Below are 21,242 nucleotides of genomic sequence, written 5' to 3'. Positions count from 1 at the left end.
AAGAAGATGTGGCATATATAGACAATGGAACGTTACTCAGCCATCAAAAAGAATGAAATAATGCCATTTGCAGCAACATGGATGAACCTAGAGATTAGCATAATGAACAAAGTAAGTCAGAAAGAGAAAGACAAATATGATATCACTTATATGTGGAATCTAAAATACGGCACAAATGAACATATCTACAATACAGAACGACTCACAGACATAGAGAATAGAGTTGTGGTTGCCAAGGCAGGGGAGGGGAGGGAAAGAATGGGAGTTTGGGATTAGCAGAGACAAATTATTATATACAGGATGGATAAACAACAAGGTCCTACTGTATAGCACAGGGGACTATATTCAATATCCTGTGACAAAACAAAATGGAAAGGACTATGAAAAAGTATATATATATATATATATATATATGTATAACTGAGTCACTTTGCTGCACAGAAGAAATTAGCACAACTTTGCAAATCAACTACACTTCAATAAAAATTTTTTTTAATGAAAAAAAATGGTCTTAATCTCCCTTTATTGGGGGAGGGGGAAATGGAGGAAGGGATTACTGTGTGGGATGGGACAGGAGATTTGGGTTCTGACCTCTCAATTTAGATAATTTCAACCATTTCCCCCTTTTAGCCTTGTACCTCATCCTCACATTCCACAATATCCAACACCCCAATTTCTGAGGCCTTCTGGGGAGTCATCATGCTTCTCTGGCATATCTCCCTCTGTAAACTGTTCTGCTCTACTAAATTGGTTATGATTTGCTCCATCCATTTTCCACCTTCCTAGAATACATTTAATCTCTTCTCTACTGACATCTCTTTTGTTCTCTCTGTCATTGCAGATCTGTACCTTTTAAAATTTCTCACTGTCCTTTTAGTGAATTTTGTGAAGGAGTGGAGATAAGATGTGTATGATCAATCGGCCATGCAGAACGCCTTAAACTAGGACTGTCCCAGAAATTCCAGGATGGCAAAATCTCTAGCAAAGAGAAACTGCATGGTTTTCTGGTATGGGGAGAGCAGTTGAGACAGCCAGGAATTGGATAATCTCCTTACAGACTCAGCAGCACCCCTGGACACCAGAGACGATGGCTGAACATTAAAACAGCTGAGCATTAAGTCCACCGCTCATCAGAGTTTAGATTTCAAAAAACTATGGAGCTGCCAGCTTAGTTTGGACAATGTGGAGACAACTAGAAAAGAGCTCAGGATCAGCCTCACCATCTGCCCAGGTGCAAACAAAGCCCCATGTGCATCCTGATGCATATGTGCAGAACAGTCCCCATGTCTGCACATGCAGGACACGTGGCAGCCCAAGATCATACATCCATTGCAATTAGGCCTCCAGCCATGTCATCCTCTGGAACTGCTGTGGCACAGGTGGCTCATGAGCTCCTGATTGACCAATCCAGGTAAGCTTATCACTCAGCATCCCCCTGACACTGTCGACCACTCGCCACCTTTTCTTTCCCACTCCAGTTTATTAAGTTACAGTGATAAATGACAATCACTGGTGAGCTGATTTGGTTTCCCCTCCCCTTCTGCAAGCACGGGTGTGCGCGTGCGCGGGCACACACACACACACACACACACACACACACACACACACACACACACAGGCACACACACACCCTGCCCCCTCTGCCGCTACCTGCATCTCTCCTCCCTTGCTGCTTAGAGACTTGGAAGGAAGCTGGGTTTTTCTATTTTCCTTAAGGCAGAGTAGTTTTCACAAATTATTTAACAGGGGTTAGGTACTTAGAAGTCCTTTTAATGGACATTGGTTTGCATAAACTGTTTACATTTAGATTTTTCTTTAAGGGATGTTAATTATTTAAACTATCAATAAAGCACTGAGGTTTACGTTTGGTTAAATCATACACTGGGGCCACGTGGGAGGATCAGTTGTCTGTAATGGAGATTTATAACTGCGTGTGTGCACCAGGCAGGACGGAGAGTAAAGGAAGCTGGGCTGGGGAGCAGGGAGGCCTTGACCCTGTCTCCTCTTTTCAGCAAAGGGGTGCAGCTCATTTTTAGCACTTAGTTGCTGTGAGCCAATTGTGATAGCAGATGCTGTGGACTGAAAGCTTATAAACAGGAACCCAAAGCCCCAGACAGGGCAATGGAGGAGTGCTCAATGAAGTCCAGCTTTCATGGTCAAAAGGCAGGGCTTTCTCATCAGAGTACAAACCAGGAGACCAGAGGCTGAGGTCGGCCTCCTGCCTGGTCGAGGGGATGCTGGACAGCCCGCTCTAACTTCTCTCTCGTTCCCTCCTCTTTGTGGCTAGGTGGTTCCCCCTATGGTGGGGAGGTGGGGATGTGAACATGAATTGTATTTATTTATCTCCTTAGCTCTGTTGCAAAGAATCCAATCGGAACTCCTGGAGTCAGGCCCTAAGAGACACCCTGGGAAGGTGGTAAAACCAATTCCTGGTGCAGCTGTGGCTGGTCTGCAGAAAAGCCTTCAGAAAAGCCCCAGAGGCCCAGCTCCTGCCTCAATCATGAGTGATAGGGCTGGCAGAAGGTACCTTCCCATGGCTGAGACCAGATCCACGCGGAGCAGAATGAACCAAACGCCAGGCCTCAGCTTCAAGCCGGAGGGTCCTAACATCTGGTAAGGGACGGGACCCAGGACCTGCAGGTCAACTGTCAAGGACAACTGGGGAAGCCGAACCAGTTGGGCAGCATCTACAAAAAAGGCCTTAACATCCTAGAGCAGTGGTTCCTATATCTGGCTGCACAAAGGAATCACCTGGGAGCCTTTAAAAATCCCAGTGCCCGGCTGTACCCTAGAACAGAACCTCTTGGGCATCAGTGCTTTGTGAAGCTCCTCTGGTGATTCTAGCGGGCAACCGAGGGAGAACCAGTGTCTAGAGTCAGGCTAGCTCCAGTCCCATCCTGATTTATGCTACCCAGCTCTGCAAGCCAGAAACCTAGGTGGTACCACTGTAGTCCAAGCCTTCGCTAAGCCCTCCAGGGCTGCCAGCTTCCCAACTCTAGGGGTCACCTTCACGCAGAAGACAATGTGCCTGGTGCTCTGTGGAGCCGCGTGATGCTATGATTCTGCCACCTGGAGATCATTTCCTTTCTTCTCTCCACCCCCACTCTGCTGCCTTAATTCAATAGTCCCCATCAATCACCGGGATTATTGCCGTTTCTCCTAACGAGCTCCTCTGCTAATGCATTCTCTGCATTGGGCTGGGTGATCTGAACACCAGATCTGTTCATGCCACTTCTCGGCTTATACCTCTTTGCCTTCAAAATAAAATATGGACCCCTCTGCTCAGCCATGAAGACCCTCTGTGATGTAGCCTCTCTCTCTTCCTGGGCCTCATCTCCTACCTTTATCCCACTCCCACCCCACGATCCTGCCACACTGGCCCCCTCAGTGCTCCATGCTATTTCACACCTTGTCTCCTCCTTAGCTGCCTGGCCAACCCCCATCCTTCAAACTGCTGCCCAAGGGCAGCTCTCTGGGAAGACTTTTCAGACCCTGCGGAGTCTGGGGGTTCCTCATGCCTCTGGGCACCTGGCACCTGGCATGCATCCCTTCTTACATGCTTCCCACAGCACTGCCGTTATTTCTGTGCATCTGTCTCTCTTTCCCCACTTTGGCCACTTTACTGTTCCAGAAGACTTTCATTTGCTGACCATGGGAACTTAATAAAAAGCCAACTTTCTCCTGAGCATAAGGCAGGACCTTTGGATCCACTTCCTCCCACCCACTTTGGACCATCTGTGCACTGGCTGCCCCCAGGCCCTGACCTGCAGGGTTTGGCATCTTGGCTTCATTTCCCATGGAAGTCACTTGGAAACTAGGCTCTGGCTGGGCTGCTTGTGACCACCCAAGCTGGCAGGACATGGGATGCTGCCTCTGGGAATTTACTCCACCTTGCTCCAGCCCAGGCCCCAGGAACATGTCCCATCCAGGAAAGGGAATCATTTATGAACTCTTATGTGCTTGCTCCTTCAGGCAAGGGACAGAGCCTGATTCACCTTGGGATCTCAAATGCCTAGTACCATGCCTGGGACAGGACCCAGCATATAGTAGGTATTCCATAAATGTTTGTTAATGTTTATTAATGTTTATTAAAAATGGATGAATGGAATTTCTTTTCAATTTCCCCTAGTTCTTCCTGGCTCCTCCTTTCGGATGGTCACACCTTTTCTGCTCCCTGTGGAGCACCTCCTCTGTGGCAACCAGCTGCAATGGCCCCTGGGGATCTAGACCCAGGTGCAGCTAGAAGAAACTAGACCAGAGTGTCACACTAGCTCACCAAGGAGGTCTCCCCTTCCCCAACTGCCCTTTGTAGTGAAACACGATACCAAATAGCCCAGGCCCTGACTAACTCCTTGTACCATTCTCTAATTAGGTTCTGTGTGTCACTCATCATCTTTTCCTGGCTGTGCTGTGAGCCCTAGCCGCCAGAGACTCTGCTCGTCTTATAGCCCCTCTTCCCCCAGCTCACTTTTTTTTTTTTTTTGCGGTACGCGGGCCTCTCACTGTTGTGGCCTCTCCCGTTGCGGAGCACAGGCTCCGGACGCGCAGGCTCAGCGGCCACGGCTCACGGGCCCAGCCGCTCCGCGGCATGTGGGATCTTCCTGGACCGGGGCACGAACCCGTGTCCCCTGCATCGGCAGGCGGACTCTCAACCACTGCGCCACCAGGGAAGCCCCCAGCTCACTTTTGATACACAGCAAGTGCTCAAGGAACACTTGATCGCTGGAGACCAGCAAGCGTCCCCTGGACGCAGGAACTGAGGCCCTCCCCTCATTGACAAAGAGATGGCCTTCCTTTCTCTAGAACGTCTAGCCTCTGCAGAGGTGATACGGCATCTGTTTCTCAATCTGGGATAGATGTTCTGGATCCAGGAGTCCCATCAAAGTGCCTCCCAAAGCACTCAGGGAATGACGCTGGGGGAGTCCTTCCTGGCAGCAGATAACAAATCAGTCGCAGCTCAGTGAAAACGCTGAGCTACAAGGGGATCACTCAGGCCAGGCTAAGAAAGGAACCAGGGCCACCCTTTCCCTCGAGGCCCAAACCCAGAGACCCTCCTGTGGATTTAGCAGCTGGACTTAGCATGACCAGCCGTTCCAGTTTGCCCAGTACTGTACTGGTTCTAGTGAAAGTCCTGCGTCCTGGGACCCCTCAGTCTAGGCAAACAGGCACCTAGCTCCTGTCCTCACAACGCAGGAGCCCCGCGTGTGCCCCCGTGTTTCTGTGGCCACGCCCCCACTTCCAAATATCTTCCCAGCCATTACCCCCACTGCCAGTGTGAGTCCACAGCCAGTGAAAAGAACACAGGGCTCCTGTTTTCAACCCTGGGGGTTGAATTCTGAATCTCACTCCTTGTGCTGCCCTGGCCCCAGCCCCCAAATACCAGGGAAATTACAGGGAAGGGAAGCAAATGTACCTGAAGGAGGGAGACATTGGCAAGGCTGAGTCTGAAGAGGTAGTTCCTGTGAAAACAGAAACAGAGATGGTAAGTCAGGCTGGTTCTGCAGGTAGGTCTCCAGGAACAGCTTCCTGGCTCCTGCCTCCTGGGGTGCCAGGACTGGGTGCCGACTGCAGACGGCTGACAGTGGGCCGACCCCAGGGAGAGCTTCACCTCCATTCGCTCATTTAATTTGCACTGCCACGCCGGGAGTAGAGAGAAAACTCCATTTTACAGAAGAGGAAACAGTTTGGGTAAATGGCCCAAATCATAGAGATAGTAAGTGCAGGATGTGGGATTGAAACCCAGACGCATCTGCTCCCAGAGCCCACGCTGTCTCTGTTCCCCGCCATCCCAGCAGGCCCAGGGCACAGCCTCCCACATCCCCTTCCCAACCATGGAACCTGTTTCTGTTCAACATAAAGCCTCATGGAGCTCTTGTGGGGACACAGGCAGGTCATCTTCCTCCTTCCCTCGGCCACCTCCCTGGCCCAGCCTGTCTCCTCTTGCCCAAACTGCCCCTCTGCCACTTCATGCTTCCTCTCCTCCACATCGCCACCTGCACGGGGCTGCCAGATTCATCCTCCTCAAACACTGCTTTCATCATATCAGCCTGCTGCTCGAAAACCTTAAATAAGGAAACTTATATCCACACAAAAACCTGCACACGGATGTTTATAACAGCTTTATTCATAATTGCCAGAACTTGGAAGCAACCAAAATGTCCTTCAGTAGTTGCGTGGGTAAACTGTGGTGCATCAAGACAATGGAATATTATTCAGTGTTAAAAAGAAATGAGCTATCAAGCCATGGAAAGACGTAGGGAAGCTTAAATACATATTACTAAGTGAAAAAAGCCAATTTGGAAAGGTTATATGCTGTATGATTTCATTATATGATATTCCGGGAAAAGGCAGAACTATGGAGACATTAAAACGATCAGCGGTTGCCAGGGGGTGGGGTGGCGGCGGGGATGAACAGGCAGAGCACAGGGGACTTTTAGGGCAGTGAAACTACTAGGTATGTTACCCTAATGATGAGTACATGATAGTATACATTTGTCCAGACCCACAGAATGTACACCACCAAGAGTGAACCTTAAGGTAAACGCTGGGCTTTGGGTGATGATGATGTGTCAGTGTAGGTTCATCAGTTGTAACAAATGCACCTGCGGTGGAGGCTACTGGTGGTGAGGGAAGCTGGGCCTGCGTGGGGCGGGGGTGTCTATGGGAACTCTCTGTACCTTCCTGTCAAGTTTGCTGCCAACCTAAAACTGCTCTAAAAAAAAAAAGTCTTAATTAAAAAAAAAAAAGTATAGCTTATACTCCATTTAAAGTTATTATAAAATATTGGCTTTATTTCCCTGTGCTGTACAGTTTATTCTTGTGGCTTATTTATTCTATAGATAATAGTTTCTCTTAATCCCCGACTCCTATCTCTCCCCCCTCCTTTCCTCTCCCCACTGGTAACCAGTAGTTTGTCCTCTATATCTGTGAGTCTGTTTCTGTTTTGCTATATGAATTCGTTTGTTTTATTTTTTAGATTCCACATATAAATGACAACATTTGGTGTTTGTCTTTCTCTGTCTTATTTCAAAGGCATCAGGAGTCTAAAAACTACATATGTAAAGCTGGTGGACTCTGAATCAGGTGGAAGGATGGCATTAATGTCAGCTTCCTGACTGCAGTGTTGTATTATGGTTATGCAAGATGTTACCACTGTGTGGGGGGGAATGGGGTGAAGGATATAAGGATGCGATCTCTGTATTATTTCTTACAACTGCACGTAAATCTACCATTATCTCAACATAAAAAGTAAAACAATGATTCTCTTTGCTTGGAAAATAAGGTCCACACTCTTGTATACTTGCATATGTAGAGATTACTTTTGAGAGGACATGCAAACTCACCACAGGGCACGCCTCCAGTGAGGGGTCCTGCTTGGTGTATAGTGGGCTGGCCCTGCTTTTCACTTTTGTACCTTCTGAATGTTATACCATAACACATATCACTGATGCAAAGTAATAAGTTAATTTCAAAATTAAAAAAATAAAATGCATTCAGCCCAGCTTCTTAATAGCCCTGTGATGTTGGCAGCATCACATAACCCAGACTTTACGGATGAGGAAACTGAGGCTCACAGGTCAAGATTACCCAGGACAAGAATGCAGCTCATCTGGTCCAGAGCTCCGTCCTCGACTTGCCTCCTTTTCACGTGGCAAATGAAGGGGCGGGGCCACTCAGGAAAGCCCAGAAATCAAGGATGGTCAGCTACACAGTGGAGCCTGGAGGCATCCAACCCAGTGACCATCCTCCCTCACCCCAGACCTGCTGAATCAGAACCCCTGGGGCGGAGAGCTTCTGAAAAACAGCAGTGCAGTTGGAGGTGGTAACGTGGGTTGGCAGAAAAAACTCTAGCCCTGAGGTTAGGGGACCTGGGTTCTCGTCCCCAGACTCTGTTGTCATCTTGTTTACGTGGTCTTGGGAAGGTCACCTTCCCCACTCCAGCCTCTGCTTCCTCATGTTGAAATCGAGGACAGTTGGATTAGGCCAGTGATTCTGAAACTCCAGTGTTCATCAGGCTTACCTGGAGCGCTTGTTAAAACACAGGTTGCTGGGCCCCACCTCCAGAGTTTCTGACTCATCAGGTCTGGGGTAGGGCCCAAGAATTCGATTTCTAACAAGTTTCCCAATGCTGCTGATGCTTCTGGTCCCACTGGAACAGACCATCTCTAAGCTCCCTTCCCTACCAGAGCTGAAGGTCTATGATTTTGAGGACTCTCTCCTCCTACTCTGCTCTGTAAAGTCTCTACAAGTCCTCCCTAGAGTGTATTACCCCTTGCATACCAGATCGGGGCAGTGGGGCTAACTGATATCAGGCAACAGGGAGGTGAGGTCCTTCATAAAAGAAGCACATGGCCCATGTCCCATGTCCCAGGTGCAGGCAGCCAGCCAGCCAGCAGGGGGCTCCTGGGCACCTTCTCTGCATGGGGAGGACACCAGCTAGGTAGGTCCTGGCAGGATGGCAGGGACAGGGGCTGGGAGGTTCCAGCAGGCATTCCTGCCCTTGATAACTGCCAGACCCTGAGGAATGTGTCTTGCTGAGATCTGGAGGTCACTTCCTTCCCACCTCCCCGCACCCACCCATCCACTGCTTCCTTTTCTGGGGGACTGACATTCAGACACAGAGAGGGCCTGGTAGGGCGGAATAGGAGCCCAGGGTGAGGGTCTGCCCACAGAGGGTCATGCCAAATGATATTCCCTCCACTCAATTCGCTTAGAATTGATCCCCCAGTCCTGGCCCCAACCCTCCTGTACCTCATTACCTGGCTCCCACGATGAGCTGGTTTCTGGAAGGATCCAGAGCGAGCTGGGAGAAATCTTGGGCTCCAGGGTAGGTGAAGTTAGAGACCCATGGCTTCAGATCTGGGGGAGGGAGAAGCAGCCATTCGGTTACTGTTGGCCCAGGGGCTCCCAGCTGCACCAGCATCGGACCCAAGAACGGAAGGGCTGCAGTGAGGCAGAGGCACCCCGGAGATCTGGGTTCTGCCTGCCCACCTCTGTGAGCAGCCGGCTGGGGGACAGGGAGTGCGGGTGGCGTCACTGCTCCTGCTTTGTTCCCTAGCTCAGAGAAGGGCTCCACCCACCCCCTAGCTGCACAAAGGGACACCTGTAATCATCCTTGACCCCCCGAGACCCTCACCAGCCACGCCAAACATACTGGCAAATCCTGTCCGTTCTCTGAAATCCATCCATCTCGCCCTCTGCACCCTACTCCCTAGCCAAGCCACCATCATCTCTTGCCTGGACTGGTGCCAACAGCATCCTAACTGGCATGGCTTCCACTCTTGCCCCTCCAGCCCATTTCCCACAAGACAACAACGTGATCTCTCTAAAATGCAAATCTGGTTATGTCACTCTCTAGCTTAGAACTCTTTAATAGCTCCCAGTTTCCTCCAGGAAAAGTCCCAACTCCTTTGGGTTCTGGTCCACTGTCCTCCCAAGTAGAATGAATGCCTGGCACATTAGTGATCTAGTGATCCACTGAAAGAATGAAGCTTCTGCTTATACATTCCCCCTTAAACCCTCCACTCCAGCCACACTCAACCAGAACACAGTGCACATCTCCAGGTCTATCCCACAAGAGCCTGCAAACCGTTGCAATTCTATTCTTCCTCAGTGGAACTGTTCCTGTTTGTCCCCGTCCCCACCCCACCTCCTCCAAGAAGCCTTCCTTGACTCCCCCACACAAGGTGACGGGCTCCCATAGACCTCTTCTTGACTGCCATCAAAGCTCCTATCTCACTGGGTGTCTAATCTGGTAGTTTGCCCTGAGGGACAAGGAAAATCTTGCTTCTGGGAGCTCTAGCCTCCTCCCAGCAGCTGGAAGTATTTGAATGAATGTATGAATAATCGTCAACTCCCTTTTGTACAAGAAGCCTCAGGTTTTCAGACAAGACTCCACAGAGGTGGAAGGAATGGAGGGTGGGTGGGCAGTGCCCATCTCTGTCTCCAAGAAGAATCTTCCCAGCCAAGGCCAAAGTCTTTCATGGGGACCAGGTGGGCAGAGGAGACCTCGAAGCCCTCTGGATGGATGGGGCAGTGGTCTGGAGAGGGTACACCTGGGGAACAGTGCCCAGCTGACTTTCCCTCCAAATGGAGAACCACTTCCCCCATCTTGGCTCACAGCCCCTTAATAGCTCTCCTTCAGCTCCTTCTTCATGGATGTGAGGGAACTGACCAGTAAAGAGAGAAAGCTGTGGGGCAGAGGAACTTTCACGCCGATAGGGTAAAGATGAGGGGAATGTGAGGAGGCCCTGAGATTTCTTCCTCACAGTGTATTAGTAACTGGCTCCCAGAAGGCCCAGAGTAGTGTGTGTGTGTGTGCGTGCGTGTGTGTGCGCATGCACGTGCGTGCGTGCGTGCGTGCGTGTGTGCGTGTGTAATCCAAGGGAAATAAATCAGTGCTCATTATCCCTCCACTACAGAGTAAAAGCAGCGCTTCATTTCTGCATGGCAGGCAAACACTTAATCGCTCCCTGGAGAACGGAAGGTTTTGTGAGTTGGATGTTTTCAGAAAACTGTGATATGGACGATTAAAAAAAAGAAGAAAGAAAAACTGCAGCAAAATGAAGCAAATCCTTTGTGTCTGCCTCTGCCCTCAGCAGGTGACTATAGGTTGGCAAGAACCATCACGAAGTTGCAATGGCATTTGGGTGATCCCAGTATAAGGAGTGGATGTGGAGTCGGGTAGGCCGGGTTTTTAGCTGACCTCAGGGCTGCTCTCAGAAATCCTGATAGGATATCATGCTACCTTAGAGACTAAGCCAAGGGTCCTCCTTCTCCGGGAAGCCTTTCTGGATTATAACCTCTCCATCCTGATCTTATTTTGTTCCATATTCTCTCCACCCTTCGTGTTCCATTCATACTGCATGTTTTTGTCACTCTGAATGTGCTCATCTGTTTTCCGGGTGGGGTGTGTGTGTGTGTGTGTGTGTGTGTGTGTGAGGGGTTGCCATCCCCAGCATACTGGGTGTTCTTCAATAGTAGCAACTGGCTTGCACTTTAATCCCCTTCTTCCATTCTGACAGGGGTATTCCAGATGTGGGCAGCTGAACAGGGGAAGACGTGGCATGACTGGTCTGCAGCAAACCAGGAGAAACTCCATCTGGAGATGGCTCAGCTCAGCCTTCATTCCAACCCTTTCTTGGGGAGAAGGGAGAGGAAGAGGAAACAGGGCAGGAGACAGGAAGACAGTGGGAGGTGCGGGTGGAGGAGGGGGGCGGTCCCTTCCAGTTTCTGTCCCTCTTCCTTACCCCGAAGTGACTGACAAGGGCAAGGGGGAAGGGGCAAGGGGGGAGATGCAGTGGGCACAGCGTGGTGATCCTGGGGGAGCTGTCTTTGGAAGGGAGCCAGCTTCCTCTTATTACACAGGCAAACAGGACCAGAGGGAAGGCTGTTGTTAAAACACCGAGCACGTTCTGAGCTCCATGTGCAGTGAACGCTTTGGACAGTGACTTTAAGAGAAAAATGACATTCTCCATGACGTGCCTGTGATTTTAATTATAGTCAATTCAATTACCCACTTTGTGGATTAACCACTGCCAGTGTGAACTCCATACTGGCTTCTCCCCGCCACCTCGACAGACCAAGCTGTGGCAAAAGGAATAACGTGCAGGCCGGAGAGAAACACAGGTGGATCCCCTTAAAAGAAACCCATAGGAGAAAATTTAACCTTACAAAACAGAAAACCGTCTGTCAGATTCTGCAATTGGCAGCTCCTCTGGGGTATTTAGGGGTTATTCACAGATCAGCCAGGTGTCAGGGGAGAGGGAAACTCACAGCTACAGGGTTAGAAGCCTACTCAACTGTCAGAAGTAAAATGTAACATCTGGAAGCTGGGGGCTGGTGCGGGGCTGGGTTATGGCAGCTTCTCTGGAACACAGCATCACCCAGAACATAGTCACCCAACGTGAATGGAGTCTCTAGTGTGTGCCCAGCAGAACTAAAGGATGCGGGGAGACAAGAGGACCAGCCCTCATCCAGGACTAACTGCACTGGGGGACCAAAGGGAGCGACATTTAAGGAACAACAGGGACATGAGTACTCAAAGGAAACTTCTTCACCTCTGAGGCCCCGCAGCGTCCAGCTCCGTGCCTGGAGTCAGGTATTGGGTCAGGGGCCCAAGAAAAATTTGGCCAATAGACAGGAAAACCCAAAGCCAACAGAAAGAGGCAACGGGTGAATTTTGGGGAGGCCAGGAGGCCTGAGGAGGAAAAACAGAGATGACGCCCGTCTCCAGGGCTGTCAGTCTAGGACGGACCATCTCTGCTCACCTGGGGCTCAGGGGATTTCTTAGTCACTCTGTGTCAACTGCCTATGTCACTCTGGGCCTCATTCCTTCCTTCTGAAAGGGGGCGGGGTGGGAAGTCAGTTTCATTCAAGTAATTTACAGCTGAAGATCAGAAATGGTGTCAAGGAAGCCAGGCTTTCAAGGAACACATCCTCCACCTCTCCACCCTCCTCCCATCACCAGCCAGTTTGTTCCAGTACAGATCAGCCTGGCTGGGTGACAGGGATTTCCCTGCTCTCCTTCCATTGTCCATGGCCCCAGGATCAGCCAGGCCAACCGTGCCCCAGCAAAGCCCCTGAGAAGAAAGGGCTCATTAGGAGCTGCCACAGGCGGCCCCCGCATGAGGACACACTCAGGATTCTGCTCCTTGGTCCCTCCCTGCAGTGACAGCCTCCAGAAGCCATCAGAAGTCGGAGGGTGTGCGTGCGTTTTGTAGGTTTAAGGACATTACTAATTTGCTCTAATCCACTTAAGCCTTCGAAGCCTCAGATCCCAGCTCAAACAAGACAGCACGGAGAAGACAGCTGGAAACCCTCCTCCCGGAGACAGGAGCCAGCCCACAGCTGGGAATCCCACACATCTGAAACGCCTCCAGCCTCCCCACCTCGCTGCCCCAACTCCTATCCATACTGCCTTCCCCACCCGCCGAATCCCATGCCCGCCTCGGTCTTATGGATTCATTTCTCCACTCTGGTTTCCATCTTGCCTCTCTCAGCTGGCTGTGTGGAATCACAGAGGATGGGCTGCCGCGAATCTGACGGTGGACGCACCTGGTCCCTTTGCGGCGGGGAATGGGAAGAGCCCGGGATGGAGTCAGGAGGCAGACATGGAGATCTGGCTCTGACAGGTCGCTCCAACCGTTTACACCTCAGCCCTCCCCATTTGTAAACAGAGGTGACAGCCCTTGCCCTGCCTCGCTGCCAGTGTTATTGTGAAGAGGAAATAGGATGGGTGTTTATCACTTAAGAACATGGGGACCCCTGAGACCACATCTGCAGATCCCAGTGTGAGCTCCATCATGGAGGTGACGGATCCTGAAGTGTCGATGTGGTCCTAACACCCCCAGTGACCACCAAACCGGCTAACAGCTTGAGGGAGAACGTGCAGGATGCGCCAGGATGTGTGTTTTGTTACGATTTTAGATGATCATCAAATGTATATACTAATTTTAGAAACTTATTGAGAACTTACGGACCCCTCAGAATATGTCCAGTGACTCACAAACTCCAGTCTGGGAAAGACTATGATAAGACACTCTCATGCCCTTCCTTGACAGAAGGAGTTATTTGTCATCAAGGCCCCTTTCCCTGGGGACTCCCAAGGCGCCAAAGACAGGCATCCCTGCAGCCATCTTAGAGCACCGGGAACATTTCCAGAGATCTCTAGGCACTTCCTAATGAGCGAGTCAGCTTCATTCTTTCCCAGGGTAGCCAAGAAATAGAGCTTGTGCTTCCAGAAGAGCTGGAAGCACAAGATGACCAACCAACCCTTGGCTACAGCACCCTGGGCATCTATAACCTCATTCTCCGGCAAAGGAATTCCAGAGAAAGACCACCTCCTCCCCCAGGGAAAAATGGATGAAGGGCCTGAACAAATTGTCTGGAGACTAAAATCAGAGCCCTCGAGCCCATGGCTGCCCATCCTTCTTACATCTATCCCCAGAGGAAGAGTCTCCCGTACCCTACAAGAAATGACTTCCAACAGCCAAAGAGACACTAAGTCCTTCAGGACACAGTCATTGCAAAAAAGGACCGAGAGGGAAGTGGCTCTCACCTGCAAAGGCCACGATGGGGTGTTCCCTCAGGGAGCACAGCTGCTGCTCACTGCTGGGTTCACTGGCGACATCCTGGGAGCTGGCGAGGTGCACCACCAGCAGTGTGAGGCTGGGCGGCAGCAGGGTGATAGCCAGGGGTCCCGGGAACACCATGGTGGGCCCCTCTGTACTCCCAGCTCCTGGAGGCAGGCTGGGGGGAGACCTGAAATGCAAACACTCACTCTCACCACACACTCCCTCGACAGCACCCACCTCTCCCGATCTCCTCCGTGCCTGTCGGTAGCCCCATGGGATCTGTTTGTTTGTCTGCTTAAATAAATTTAATTTTTTTTTACAATACTTAAGAGTTTGCTCTGCTCTAGTAATGTAAAATTATAGATCATACCTTGAAAGCTAATTTCCCTTGTAATGGTATTCTGGACAAAACTGACAAATTATAGAGCTTTTTCTATTATGATCCCAAATGGCTTAAAATTTATTTTAATGATAAAGGTGGTATCTTAGGGATTTTAATAAATGGAGTTAGGACAAGTGGGTAGTCATTTGTAAAAAGATAAATTTAGATCCATAACTCACACCAACTAGGAAAAATTCCACTGGATGAAAGGTTTAAATGTTAAGGATAAAACCAGAAAAATACTAGAAGAAAATGTGGGCAGAATTCTTCATAACCTTGGAGTGGAGAACCACAACTCCAAATCCAGAAGCTATTAAAGAAAAGATTGACAAATTTAACTACATAAAGCCCACAAACTTCTGCATGCTCCCTCTCTCCCCAAAACAAACATCAAGCAAAATCAAACGGCAAATGACAAGAAAGGGAAAAAGATTTGCAGTTCACGTCAGAGACAAGGGGCTAATATTCCTAATATACAAAGAATTCCTGAGAATTAAGAGGAGAAAGACCAACAGTCCAGTAGAAAAATGGCAAAGAGTATAAATACAAACAGGACTTAAAAATATGAACGACGCTATTCTCACTCATAATAAGAGCAACAGAAATGAAAACTTGGATTGAGATATCGTTGTTCACCTGTCAGTTTAGCACATATCCAAGTGAGATGACAGCTCTTGGTGAGGCAGTGGAAAAAGGGGCGCTCTCATATACTGCTGGTGGGTGGGCAAAACTGTACAACCCGATGGAGAAGGATTTGGCAACATCTGGCAAAACAACAGAGGCGTCTACCCTTTGACCTAATTCCTGGGAGTAAAGCGGTCGCCCGATCCACAAGCTGTGACCAGTCTGAGATAACATAAATGAATTTGGAGAGTGGTTTTTAAAACCTTTATCGTAATTTGACAGAGCAAATTTTTATTTATTTATTTTTTTTTGCGGTACGTGGGCCTCTCACTGTTGTGGCTTCTCCCGTTGCGGAGCACAGGCTCCGGACGCGCAAGGCTCAGCGGTCATGGCTCACGGGCCCAGCTGCTCCGCGGCATGTGGGATCTTCCCAGACCCGGGCACGAACCCGTGTCCCCTGCATCAGCAGGCGGACTCTCAACCACTGTGCCACCAGGGAAACCCGACAGAGCAATTTTTATGTCTATTGGATGTAATAACAAAATATGTGGACTCGTATTTTGCCTAGATTTTTTTTTTCAATTCACTCCTCAAGGAATTTGCTTCTATTGAATCTTACATAAGTATCCATCTGCGACAGATTGTAAATTGAAAGGGAAAACCTGCTCCTTCACCACAGTTAGTTAAGAAACAAAAATAGACTATAAGCGCACCTGCACACAGGCAAAGTGACTTATGCACAAGATTATTCCTTGTGGTATTTTTTGAAATAACAAAAGACAGGAAACAACCAAATATCCAGCAACTGGAGACTGCTTAAATAAGCCACGCTATGTCTTTGGAAGGGAATATGATGCAGCTCCAGAAAAGAATGGGGGTTTGCACCAGATCTTGCTATGGAGGAATCTCCAGGTATATTAAGTGAAAAAAGAAAGGTGCAAAACAGTGTAATAGCACCTTTTATGTAAAAAAAGAGAGTAGAGGACTTCCTTGGTGGCGCAGTGGTTAAGAATCCGCCTGCCAATGCAGGGGACATGGGTTCAAGCCCTGGTCCGGGAAGATCTCACATGTCGCAGAGCAACTAAGTCTGTAGGCCACAACTACTGAGCCTGTGCTCTAGAGCCCATGAGCCACAACTGCTGAGCCCGTGTGCCCAGAGCCCGTGCTCCGCAATAAGAGAAGCCCCCGCTCACCGCAACTAGAGAAAAACCCGTGCGCAGCAACGAAGACCCAACGCAGCCAAAAATAAAAATAAATAAGTAATAGATAAATTTCTTAAAAAAGAGGGTAGAAATAAGAATATATATTTATATTTGCTATATTAGCATTACGATACAATGGAAAAATAAACCAAAACTAATTCTTTAAAAAATGGTTACTTAAAAGTAGCAAAATGGTGATCCAGTCTTCTCAATATATACCTTTTTATTTTATTTTCATTTTTGAATATTAAATATGTTTAATACCTATTCAATAAAAATTTTAAAACCTTTTAAAAATTAGTGTTGGTTCCCTGAAACTTCTAATATGGAGCTGCCCAACAGTTCCTCTGGAGCCTGACCCAGACCCTCTGAATCAGTTCCCACCTCTTTCCTTCCCGGGGCCATCCAATGTGTCACCAAGCCCTGTTGATCCCACATCCCTCACATGTCCTTAACCCACTCAGTGACCTCTTTGATGTCACTTTCATTATTTGTGAAGTGAAAGGTTGAACTAGATCAGGGATTCCCCTTTGGAATAGGAGCAAATCAGAATCACTTCCACTGGGGGCGGAGTCCTGGGGCCAGCAGGTAAGTGATCCCAAAGGTGATTGTGATGAGCCTCCCCAAGCCCTAGAGGCCCCTGGGTTTCCTTCATGCTCTTTTTGCTCCTAACCCCTCCTCTCTCTTCCCTCCCTACTGCCACTACTTACTCAAGGTCTGGAAAGCTACAGCAGGATGATTTTCTTCTCAAGTTTCCTCACTTGTGTGTGCAATGGTATTAAAACCTATTACTGCATTGCTGCAAGGCTTCCAGAAGTACCCCAGTGACTACACCGTCCATGCACCCTTACCCTACCGCATCTTGCACCCCACGGGTCATTAGTCCCCAGAGTACCTCTTTCATTCCTTCATTCTCAGGTTCAATTCTGTCCCTCCCCAGGAGAGCCTGGCCATCTCTCTGAGCAGAGACCCTCTGGGAGGGAGGTTTGGCTCAAACTTATTCCCTGAAGCGATGTTTCACACACTTGCTCACTAGAACTTATTCCTCAGCGCTAAGCTGGGTCCTCCCTGCTGCAAAGGGCTTGGCACTGCTGTCCTGTCCTGGGTGCCCATCATCTCCTTTCCTTGACTCTGATTCCTGGCCTTGGGGGAGTGTGGAATCAATATGCAAGGCCAACCCTCTGGAGCCAGTCAACCTGAGTTTAAATCCCAGCCTTCTTCTTACCAGTTGTGCGACTCTAGGAAAAAATACTTAACCTCTCCCTGCCTTAGTTTCCTCGAATTGGGAGTGAGCATAACAATATCAACTTCCTCAGCAGTTGTAAAAGTTAAGGGAGTTACAGGTGGCTATATCTGCGGGTTCTGCCTCTAACCAACCATGTATCGAAAATATTTGGGGGAAAAAAATTCCAGAAAGTTCCAAAAAGCAAAACTTGAACTTGCCATGCTCCCAGCAACTATTTACATAGCATTTGCATTGCATTAGGTATTATAAGTAATCTAGAGATGATTTAAAGTATATGAGAGGATGTGCATAGGTTATATGCAGATACTACACCATTTTATATAAGGTAGTTTTGGTATGGGGGCGCTGTTTCTGGAACCAATCCCCCATGGATACTGGAGTGTATTACCTTTTTTTGTTTTTTTTAAACATCTTTATTGGAGTATAATTGCTTTACAATGGTGTGTTAGTTTCTGCTGTATAACAAAGTGAATCAGCTATACACATACATATATCCCCACATCTCCTCCCTCTTGCGTCTCCCTCCCTACCTTTTAAAGGCCTAGAACAGTGCCCGGCAGAGAGTGAGCATCAATTAGAGCTATTCTGGTGCCCTGAAGGAAGAGAAGGGGAGGGGGGAAACACGGGACTGGGGAAATCCCCTTGCGCCCTTGCGGTGGATGCCTTTTATTCTTTCCTCCACTCTCCCTCCCCCTCCCTGTTCTGTGTCTGGACTGCATCGGGGGCCTCCTTCCCTCTGGTCAATGGGGGAAACTGGCAGAAGATGGGGAGGGGGAGGGAGGGAGGGAGGGAGGAAGGAGGCAGCAGAGTGGGCCGCTGCATCCCTCCACAGAAGGTCAGAGCTCATTCCTGCAGCTTCTCGGCCTCCAGGTTTCCACAATCGCTCCCCACTTCCTCCCTTCAGGGTGGGGGTGTACTGCCCCCTGGTTATCAGCCCGAGGGTATTGCACAGTGAGCCTTCCCATATGGTTCCCCAAACCCTTCCCACACCTCTGTCAACAGTTCCTTTATTAAACTGGCCTCACATTTCCCAGTTTGCGTGTGCCATCTGTTTCCTATGGGGACCCTGACTGATATTAACACCTAATTGTCAATGTTCAATGCATATGCAAGCATACTCTTTTTAGACCTTAGCTGGGGCTTTTCTTCCTTTGGCCTCTCAGGACATGGAAGGCGGTAAGGCAGCTGCCCTCCCCCCATTATTCCCAACCCTCCCCCTGCCCTACGCTTCTTTCCCAGGCCTCCCTGCCACTCCCAGAGTCCCCAGGTCTGGCCCTCTGCGTGGCCAGATTCTGAGTCCCCCCCCCAGGCCTGAATTAGGAGCACATCCTAGGCCCCTTCCTCTCCCCCAGACCCCAGGCCTAAAAATACCTAATTTCCGCAGCAGAAGTTCTGCTCACATTACGGTTTTCATGTAAATATGTCCTCCAAGTCCCTCCTGAATCAATAATTGCTAGATTAATATCACTCTGTCCACCTGGCCCCAGCACAGCACATCTGCTGCTTGAGGAGAAGGGAAGGGTACACGGCACAGGAATGAGGGCGGGAAGGACTGAGGGCAGAACCTGGATTCCCATCTCCGCTGCTCAGGCGAGGGAGGAGAAAAGAGGGAGAGAGAGCCCGAGCAGTCGATGGACATGGAAGCGGCTCGCAGACCACAGTCACCCAGCGACAGGCAGACTCTGATCAGGGAGCAGACAGGAAGAGTCTTTGTTCCGGTGAGGGTTCTGATTCTGATGCGGGGTGGCGGACGTGTTGACTTCGCAATGCCACAGGGGCCGTGCCCAGCCTATTTGACCACCACCTTCAAGGACCTCCTCTGCCCTTGGCAAAGAAGCCGGGAGATCCTAAGAGGGGTACAGAGGAGGGACAGAAGGAACCGGGTGGCAAGGGATGGGGCGGGAGCATGGGGTGCAGATGGCCAGGGCTCCGTGAACCAGGGCCTGGAGATGCCAGCAGAGCAGGGGCTGCCATAGTGAAAAAAGGAGGCAGTTAACCTCTACATCACTGAGAGGGTTACAGGGTCTGCCCTCTTGAACCCTTTCTAGATCCTTGGGGTGGGGCCTGACTTCCCAACTCCCGAGAATTCCCCATCTTTGGAAATGATCTACGCCCCCATCCACACGTTAAAGGGGTGGACCCTCAGCAGCCTTACACACCTTATCCCGGCCCCCCCACCATAGCTGCCTGCACCCAGGGAAGTCACGTGGTCAAAACAGACCAATCAGATGCTCTCCCTGGCCATTTGGGTGTATGCTTCCCACCCCCAACCCCAGGGTCAAGTCAGTCTTTTCAGAGGAACCTGGAACACTAATGGCCCCATGGGGGCGCTGTCTTCCACCTGTCCTGTGGGCTGAGGAGAGGAGCAGAAGTCAGAGACCAGTGGCAGGAGAGAGCAGTCTCCCTGGGACGCTGCCAGCCTTCTAGTTCCCAGTTCTAGCCCTTTCCTGAGGTCTGACTACCTTCTACTTCCGTGAGCCACCCGCTCCCAGATCCTTGTAATCAAAGTCCCTGTTTTTGCCTAAGCTTGTTGGAGTTGTGTCAGACCAGGAGTCGCCTACACACTATTGCCTCTTGGGTGTCCATTCTTGCCCTCCTTCCTAAAGGCGCCTGTGCATCACTGGGGGTGAGGTGGGGGCAGCTTGCCCTGCTCAGGGCCTGTCCTGGCCTTCAGACCAGTGGCCAGTGGGATGCGCAAGGAAGTCGCTTGGGGCCTGCGGGGACGTATCTGAGAAGGCTCCTTCCCCGCCTGGCCTGAAGATAGGACAGCCTTGCATCTTTAGGTGACCTCTAGCCACGTGATAAGGATCGTGGTGCAGAAAGACAGGTGGAACCTGGGCTGTTGATGACAGAATCAGCTCTGCTCTGCCTACCGCCAGGAGTCTTTCTCATGTTTGACCATCACACTTCTGTGTCTGTTCCTTGTTTGTAAAATGGGGAGAATAATAATACCTCCCTCACAGAGTTGCTGCAAACATTGAATGAGTTATTTTGTCTAGTAGGCTTAGATCAGCACGTGCCACAAAGCAGATGCTGTATAAGGGTTGGCTATTATTATTATTATTGCATAATTCACTCCTAATTTAAGCCCTTTTCTTCAGGCCTCAGATATCATTAGCCAAGCACGATTCCTATTCCACAGTTTGGTTTCTCATACCTACAACCAACACGCCTAAGACAAACAGAAATGTCTATTTCTATTGTTTTTCTAGTCTGACATGAAAATAATCACAGCATTTCTCCACTAGCAGTGCATAGCGGAGGTCATCCCACCTTCTTGAGGCTAGTAGAGTACCACGGCAAGTCTGGAGCTTGGCAGGCTGCAGGACCTGAGTGCAAATCTTAGTTCTGTCGCCTGTAAAATACGGCTAATATGTCCTTGCCTTGGATAGAATGATTGTCACGCTCCCAGAACTAAGTCTAGCACAGAGTAGGTCTTTTATGAAATCCATTTGTATGAAAGTTTCATGTACATAAAACATTCAACTAGTCACTTAAATGTCTTCCCAGGTTCACCCATGCATTTGTTAATACAATACTTTACGGAGCATTTGCTGAATACCTACTATGTGCAGGTTCCTATATAGATAAAGGATGTGAGGGAGGTGGAACGTCACAGGATAAAAGTTTGGCCCCTACCTTCAAGGAGCTTACGGTTCACTAGAGGAGCAGAGACAGTTGCCCATGGCACGAGAAGTCACTAGGCAGAGCCA

The 21,242-nt window shown here is 49.6% G+C and overlaps 1 protein-coding gene across 4 annotated transcripts in view; it reads right to left on the bottom strand.

The window, feature by feature from the left end:
- The window catches only part of SEMA5B (semaphorin 5B), a 118,250-nt gene that overhangs the window by 25,894 nt on the left and 71,114 nt on the right, over nt 1-21,242 (bottom strand). For 3 of the 4 annotated variants that reach the window (XM_060150473.1, XM_060150475.1, XM_060150472.1), the window contains exons 2-4: nt 14,060-14,262; nt 8,760-8,859; nt 5,414-5,459 (exon numbers count right to left, since the gene is read on the bottom strand). In XM_060150473.1, the coding sequence (XP_060006456.1) occupies nt 5,414-5,459; nt 8,760-8,859; nt 14,060-14,213 (300 nt within the window). In that variant the 5' untranslated portion in view covers nt 14,214-14,262. Of the gene's footprint in view, nt 1-5,413; nt 5,460-8,751; nt 8,860-14,059; nt 14,263-21,242 lie in introns of those variants that run through there. The other variant, XM_060150474.1, reaches the window with a different exon arrangement.

The sequence above is a fragment of the Lagenorhynchus albirostris genome, chromosome 5 (genome assembly GCF_949774975.1).
Source record: "Lagenorhynchus albirostris chromosome 5, mLagAlb1.1, whole genome shotgun sequence".
NCBI classification, from domain to species: Eukaryota; Metazoa; Chordata; class Mammalia; order Artiodactyla; family Delphinidae; genus Lagenorhynchus; species Lagenorhynchus albirostris.
The sequence above is the reverse complement of the archived record's forward strand: the minus strand, read 5'-3'. Positions and strand labels throughout refer to the sequence as shown.